The sequence below is a fragment of the Miniopterus natalensis genome, chromosome 12 (assembly GCF_054644295.1).
Source record: "Miniopterus natalensis isolate mMinNat1 chromosome 12, mMinNat1.hap1, whole genome shotgun sequence".
Taxonomy (NCBI): Eukaryota; Metazoa; Chordata; class Mammalia; order Chiroptera; family Miniopteridae; genus Miniopterus; species Miniopterus natalensis.
The window spans coordinates 16,699,439-16,706,383 of NC_142092.1; the positions used below are offsets into that span (position 1 = coordinate 16,699,439).

The 6,945-nt window shown below is 39.3% G+C and overlaps 1 protein-coding gene across 1 annotated transcript in view; it reads left to right on the forward strand.

Annotated features, from left to right (window-relative positions):
• ELAVL2 (ELAV like RNA binding protein 2) overlaps positions 1-2,431 on the forward strand; it is a 125,546-nt gene extending 123,115 nt beyond the window's left edge. Inside the window, exon 8 of the mRNA XM_016208769.2 lies at positions 564-2,431. Coding sequence (XP_016064255.1) covers positions 564-891 — 328 coding nt within the window. The 3' untranslated portion in view covers positions 892-2,431. The remainder of the gene's footprint in view (positions 1-563) is intronic.
• The last annotated feature ends 4,514 nt before the right edge of the window (positions 2,432-6,945 follow it).

Consider the following 6,945-nt stretch of genomic DNA (forward strand, 5'->3'; position numbering starts at 1 on the left):
GGTTCATGGTGCTCACGACCCCTTCCCCTGAGTGACAAGTTTCTTTGATTTGGGGAGTGACTCTCTTCATAAGTTTGTGTTGGGTTTTCTTTTGCATGTACAACCTAATGAAAAGCTGCTTTTTGACGCACGGTTGACTGAAGGAATATCTCTATCACTGGATGCCACCTGGTCTCCCCAAACCCATTATTTATTTTATATTGCATTGCGACGTTACAGCATGTTTACATGTGTTGCGCCCCTCCCCCAACCCTGCTTAAATTCATGAAGCCAGTTCTCAATATATATTTTTTTGCTATTGTGGATAGTATTATTCAATACAGCATATGATGGCCATTTCACGATTTATTAATACCTTGATGGTATAGCATGTCCTGCAAGCCACACACAGGCTTTGGTTGAAACATCAAATGGTTGTATGTATCTGTCGGGGGAGGGGTGTTAATAAAACTCTGGGATGGGGAAGGGGAAAGAAATGAAGTGCATCGCTGTAACCAACCTGTTTCTGTTGTGTGTGTGTGTGTTTGTGTGTGTGTGTTCGTGTTTCCTATTTTGTTTAGTAGGTTTTCTCCAATGACCATTGACGGAATGACCAGTTTGGCTGGAATTAATATCCCCGGGCACCCGGGCACAGGGTGGTGTATTTTTGTGTACAACCTGGCTCCTGACGCCGATGAGAGTATCCTGTGGCAAATGTTTGGGCCCTTTGGAGCGGTCACCAACGTGAAGGTCATCCGTGACTTTAACACCAATAAATGCAAAGGTTTTGGATTTGTGACTATGACAAACTATGACGAGGCCGCCATGGCAATAGCGAGCCTCAATGGATACCGCCTGGGAGACAGAGTGCTGCAGGTCTCCTTTAAGACCAACAAAACGCACAAAGCCTAGCGGGCTTGTCCTCAGTCCATTTATATATGAAAACTATACAACAAAGGCAAGTTAAGAGAAACTTTATACATTAGTAAATGTCTTTGTAAGTCAGTGTTGAGATGGGAATAAAACGACTACTTAGCATCCTAAGAAATATGTGAGATTTTTTATTGCTAGTATTTGAATTAAAACTTCTTAAATATCTTTTATGTTTGAATATGGACAAGAGGTACAGGGTTTTTACCTGTCACATTGCATTCTATTGCCTTCTTTGAAGAAGGTGGACCTTTTAAAGTGTTTCAGCTAAGGGATGACATTTCTTTTCTTTTTACATAACTGCCTTGAACCTGTGAGTAAATATTGAGGCTTTGTGTTGTGATTCCTCAGTTGGTTGTCTTTTTCCCCCCCTTTTTTTTTCTTTTTCTGATTAGCTTTGTGTTTTGTTTACATTTAAAGCATCGCTGTTATGTGTAAGAAAAGTATTTTGAAGTTTACATTTTTATTTATGGAGTTAAAAACAGTATTTATTTTATAATTATGATTTGGGTTGGGGCAGGGGGGGCACATTATAAACGCTTATTGTAAGAATACTGGAGAACTTTTCGTAAAGCAGTACCTTGCCAAAGAGATAAGAGCCTCTTTGATGTGGGTTTAAAAAAAGCATCTATTTTTATAAAAAAGAAAATTTGGAGAAACTTTTTACTGGTCCTGGAACAAATATTTTGACTTGAATACTTTGAGAAATCTCTTCATATGACACCTAGTGAGCTTTTAAAATTTACCAGGAAATTTGCAGTGGTTGGAAAATTTAGAAAGATTTATGACGTAGAAAATACTTTTGAGATCTTTGTATGAAAGGAACAGAATCAGTGGGGGAAACAAGCGCTGCTGGTTTCGTTTTTGTAATCACCAGTGGAGTGTCTGGTCATCCTGGTTATTATGTGATAGGTGGCTCACATTGATTTGTGATTTTGAAACAAATAAAAAAAATTTACAAAAGAATATATAAGAGCAGGCAAGAAATTTAAATTACCAAGAGATGGGGGAAAAAAAAATCTGTTCTTCCTAAAGAAATCCCTTCAGATAGAGCTCATGGTGTTTAGTGATGTACTTGCAGTATTGTTTGAAGAATTGTTTTGTCTTAAGGAAAAAAGATGTTGCACATGATTTGTACTGCAGCAAATCGGCAAACGTGACCTGAGTTGGATATATTTGAAGGTATTTTGAAAGTTCTGTTCAAGGCTAACACCTGAGCTTTGTGTAATGTAAATAAGACCTTGTGTTTATGACCCTTTCAGCTGATTTGACTTTTCGTTTCCCTTACATGCCAAGTGATGTTCAGGTTCTGAATGTTTTTGTATCAGTTTTTTCCTTTGTAAATGGCATTAACATTGTTACTTGAGGTCTTGCTTAATCACTTTTGTTGTCCTGAGGACTTGAATTTACAGTGCATCGGATTTGTTGCTAATTTTGTCTGTAGATAGTCTAGCTTCAGCTGTTTATGGTGATGCTACATTTTCGTTTATAAATATGTTTGTGGTAAAAAAAAAAAATGAGTATAACCATAGGTTTTGAACAAATTTCCTTACATTTTTCATACAAAAAAATCATAAATATCTGTATGCTATTGAAATTTAACTTTGTATGATGCTTAAACCACTATTTGGGGAAATAATAAAATAAGTCTTTACCATGTATGAAAGAAATTTTAACAAATACAAAATATTTTCTGATTAGCATCTAGCTTATAATAAATTTTCAAAAAAGCTGAAGGCAACAATGCCTTCATCAGGATGCACTGAGAACTATATAGTTACGTCCTGCTTTTTGTATAAACTGAGATGCTCACATGCTTCCCCTTAGAACAGGCAATGTGCTATGCATAACATAGTTGTACATTATCTTTGCGGTTGCGTTGAGTTTTATTTTTTATTATTTAAAATTGTAGTTATAAAAATTTTCAGTATAGTACAGTACATATACTGTGAGGCGCGTGCTAAAGTGAATAAGCGAGTTTCCATGCTGACCCACTCAATGCTATTCAGAGATCAATTGGCTTAGCACTTTCTCATATCCTTAGGTGCATTTAGATTGTCAGAGTTAACCTTCTGCGTTTAAAAAAAAAAAACTAAAAAACTAAAAAACAAAATACATGTATATACTTAAAAAAAAAAAAAATAAGGTTTCCCTGGCGGGAAAACAGCATCTACATGCTTCTTTCCTATACTACTGTAGCAAACTGAGGCATTGATGAGAGGGCATGCAAATTGTGCTTCACTTTACAGTGTTTATCAGAGCACTTAATAAAATGTAAGGCTGGTATTTATTTGAAGTTGTACAGTATGACTTAATTCACATCTGTTGGAATAGAAAATATATTCTGTTGAGTATTTAAGAGGCTGTACATGTTTTCTTTTGTGTTTGGATTCTTTGTACTTTTTCATGTTCAGTACATCAATAAACAAAGTTGAAGGGAAAGAACAGTGTGACGAGTAGGTCTTTCTGCACGTTTTGGGGGCTCCTGTGCTCAGGCTGGTCAGCTTGCTCTCTTGAGCTTGAAGAGGTTCCCTCCGAGCCCTAGCTGGAAGCGTTGTCTGACGTAAGGACCCCTGAAGGCGCGCTGATTGAACTGGCATGTGCACAAACACATTTCTGAATGACGCCTTCTGCTTGGTTGGCTTTCAAATATTCCTTGATGAGGAGTTTTTATAGGGATACTTGCTTTCATGGGCTCGTTGGAAAGTTTGGGCCATTGGATGCTGACATCATTCTGTAGCTCTGATTGAGTAACCAACTTTTCTTTTTTCCTTTACCAAGGAGTTGTCCTCACACATTTATTTGAGCAAAAGAAAAACCAAATAGGAGGAAGGTAACTTATTTTGCTTCCACAGGCGAGATGTGGTTTAACCGTGAGATTAACTGTTGGTGTGTGAAATTGATATTTGTTGTCCAAATGCCGGATTGTCAGGAGGCGCTTATCTAAAATCAGAAACTTGGTTTCCATGAGATTAGGGCTCATGTGTGTAGCATGTGTGTACAAATCGTGAACTGTGCCAGCCCTGTGTTTCACATGCGTGTTCCATTCTTGTAGCACGCCCCAGGCAGACCTGTGGAGGGGCAAGAATATTTCCTGCTGATCTTTTATGCAAAGATTCTATTTCTGCAGAACTTCAGAAAATATAATATATACAATTGAAGTTCTTTTTTATTTTCTGTTTCCTTTTTTTAAAAAAAGTATACTAAATGGGCTCTTCTCGTTTAATTGTATCTGTCAGCTTTTTCGGTAAGAAGCCATTCTGAAAAGGAATTGTCCCGAATTCACAACTTAGCAGCCAGGAGCGCAGCCGAGCCACAAGACGATTCCTTTTCTTCCAACTTGCAATTAATCTCTGATCGCCGTGCGCCCTTTTTAGTTGTGTGACTGTAATACTCTGACTTGGTGATGCGGGACACCCTCCCTCACCGCTGTCCTCTTGCCCGCCTAGCAGTGTTTTGACTCGTTTGCACGTCAGCGGCTCATATTTGAGCAGATAGTGGAAAAATTCTAAGTGAAGGCGGCTGAAACTGCTGGACTCGAGGTACCTTTTTTCCCTTAAAATCCGTTCTCACCTAACGATCATCTAGGCCATCACAGTTCAGTGGTAGAGTAGCCAGCATAAATTTTATAATCTTAACGGCGTTTTACATTATTTTAATCTTACTCGAGGAACAGGGTTTGCAATTTCACATTCCCCTTTTTTAAAATAATAAACAGATTGCAAGAATCCTACCCTTTATAAGAGGGTCAAAAAATGTAGTGGGAACTTGTAACTTCCTGATCCAAGGGAATAGGAATATGAAAATACATGGTTTTAACAATAAGTGTGTTGAGATTTTAATACACTTCTAGAACAGTATGCACATATCTTTTATTGGGTAGAAGATACAAAAAAAAAAAAGAGGCAGTGGTTTAAATTGTAACGGAAATTATTGTTTGAAGAACACTTAAAGCAACATTTATTGCAATGAATGGTTTCTGTACTTATTTTTTACTATTCTGTGTATTCTTTCTGTGAAAATTCCCCGAAGCTGGCTCAGTCCCCTTCAGATTGGAAGGACTGAAACAGCTGCATCCATACAGGCAGCCCGCAGTCGCCTTTCCAGAATTCTGGTTCGCAGAAATAAACGGAAGTATTTGTGGTTGTTCGGCCCAGGCTTATTGGTTGATCATGTACTGTGCTGTGCCCGGGTCTGTGCAAGTGAGCAGAATGTGGCTCTTAATCTTCTTGGAAACTGTCACCCAGGAGGGAAGACAGACAAGCCCCCAGGCCATGGCTGCAGTGCCCTAGCGCTGGGAGGGAGAGCCCAGAAGCAGCGTCAGGATAACTTGCTGTGGTTTTTATAAACAAACCCAGTTCCAACTTGCAAAAGGGAGCCTGCCCTGCCCTTGCTTCCGCTTTTCCTTTTCTGGATTGATTATTAGCTCATATGTAAAAGTTTCAGTCTGACATCAGTATCATTTAGTTTAGTGAATTGTAGGATGCTCTTAGGTTCATTAAGTTGTCCAAATCCTTTCTGAGGCAAAATAAAAGTTATATACCTTTAGACACTGTCTATCTGAATTAGTTGGGTTGATGGAGAACTCGGATGTTCTTGCTTTCTCAAAACAATCTATGGAGCGATAATTTGCAAAGCACTACTTATGGTAAGATACCCTGAATATTAAAAGTATGCTGACTGGCTTTATTCTACTTTGAATTAAGACATGTCACAGTCTTAGGGCCTCAAATTCAACATTAACATTACTTTTAGTTTAAGTAACTAAAGATGATAGATTAAGATGTAGTAGTTGATACTAACCCCCAGAAACACTCATGGATGTTACGTTTTCAAATACCTGATAGCAAGCAAGCGCGAACCTCTGCTGTGTACAGTGCCTGAAAAGAGCAGACATGAGTGTGTGGAAGATTCATGTGCCTCTCGGTCCTCAAGCAGCTGGGCTTTGCTCCACATCTGTCCAGGTTTGCAAGTAACTATCCAGTGCAAAGCAAGTCAGTGCCGTGTACAAAGTATATTAAAAATAAAAGGAGAGAGAGTGTGAGAGTGTGTGCGTGTGCGTGTGTGTGCGTGTGTGTGTGTGTGTGTTGGTGGGGAGAGGGATTAGTGGGGCGGGGGGATTGGGAAACCACACAGGAGTTATGGCAGGTGGACTGGGCCATTAAGAGTAGCTGGGATTTAAGAGATTGAGGGAAGGGATTGAAGAAGGGAACACTGGTCAAAGACATGTTCCCTAGGGTAACCCTATGTCAGCATGGGTCAACATTTAATACAGACCTGAGTTCATTAAACACTGTGTCCAGGACTAGTTAGATCTCAGATTAGCCAGAAATTTGAGTTTATAATGAAATACAAAGTATCTAAACATCACAACATTGTTCTTGTTCCCTTGCCCATTTCTACTGTAACACTACAAACATTTGCTATGATAGATTGTGTGTGATTTTTGGAGTTGTATAGAACCTGCGAGGAAGGACATTGTCTTTTAAAGGAGACAGTTATCTGGAGCAGCGGGTTCAGAATATGAAGAAAGAGCAGACAAAAACAGAATCTCCCAGCAATTCAATGCTGGACCAGTGCATTTCTCTGAGTGTATACCTTTCAGACTCCATGATTTGACATTATAAAGTGACCCTTTTTTAGTATTTCTAGTGCCATAGTGCCTGGTTCACTTTTATGTTTTGATATATAGTTTATATTTTTCTTACCCATGTCACTCAAGTATCACCTTTATAGAAGGTAAGGAGAAAATGACAAAACCCAAATGTTTCTGGGATATTTCTAAGATGACACTTCAGTTTGGCAGCTTTTAATCTTTGTTTTAGAACCAACACACAGGTGAGGAAAACTATAGGAAAGAAAGCAGCCTACTTAAATAGCTCTTTGAGGAAAGGGCCCGTTGCTTTGCTTTTTTGCCTGAAGGGCCCTCCGGCCCACAGGTTGTTGGTGGCCGCAGGCGCTCTCTAACTCTGCTTCCCTCCCGAGAAGCCTCCCGTGCAGGGTCGGAAGCCGCCAGCCTCGCCGCGACATCCTCGA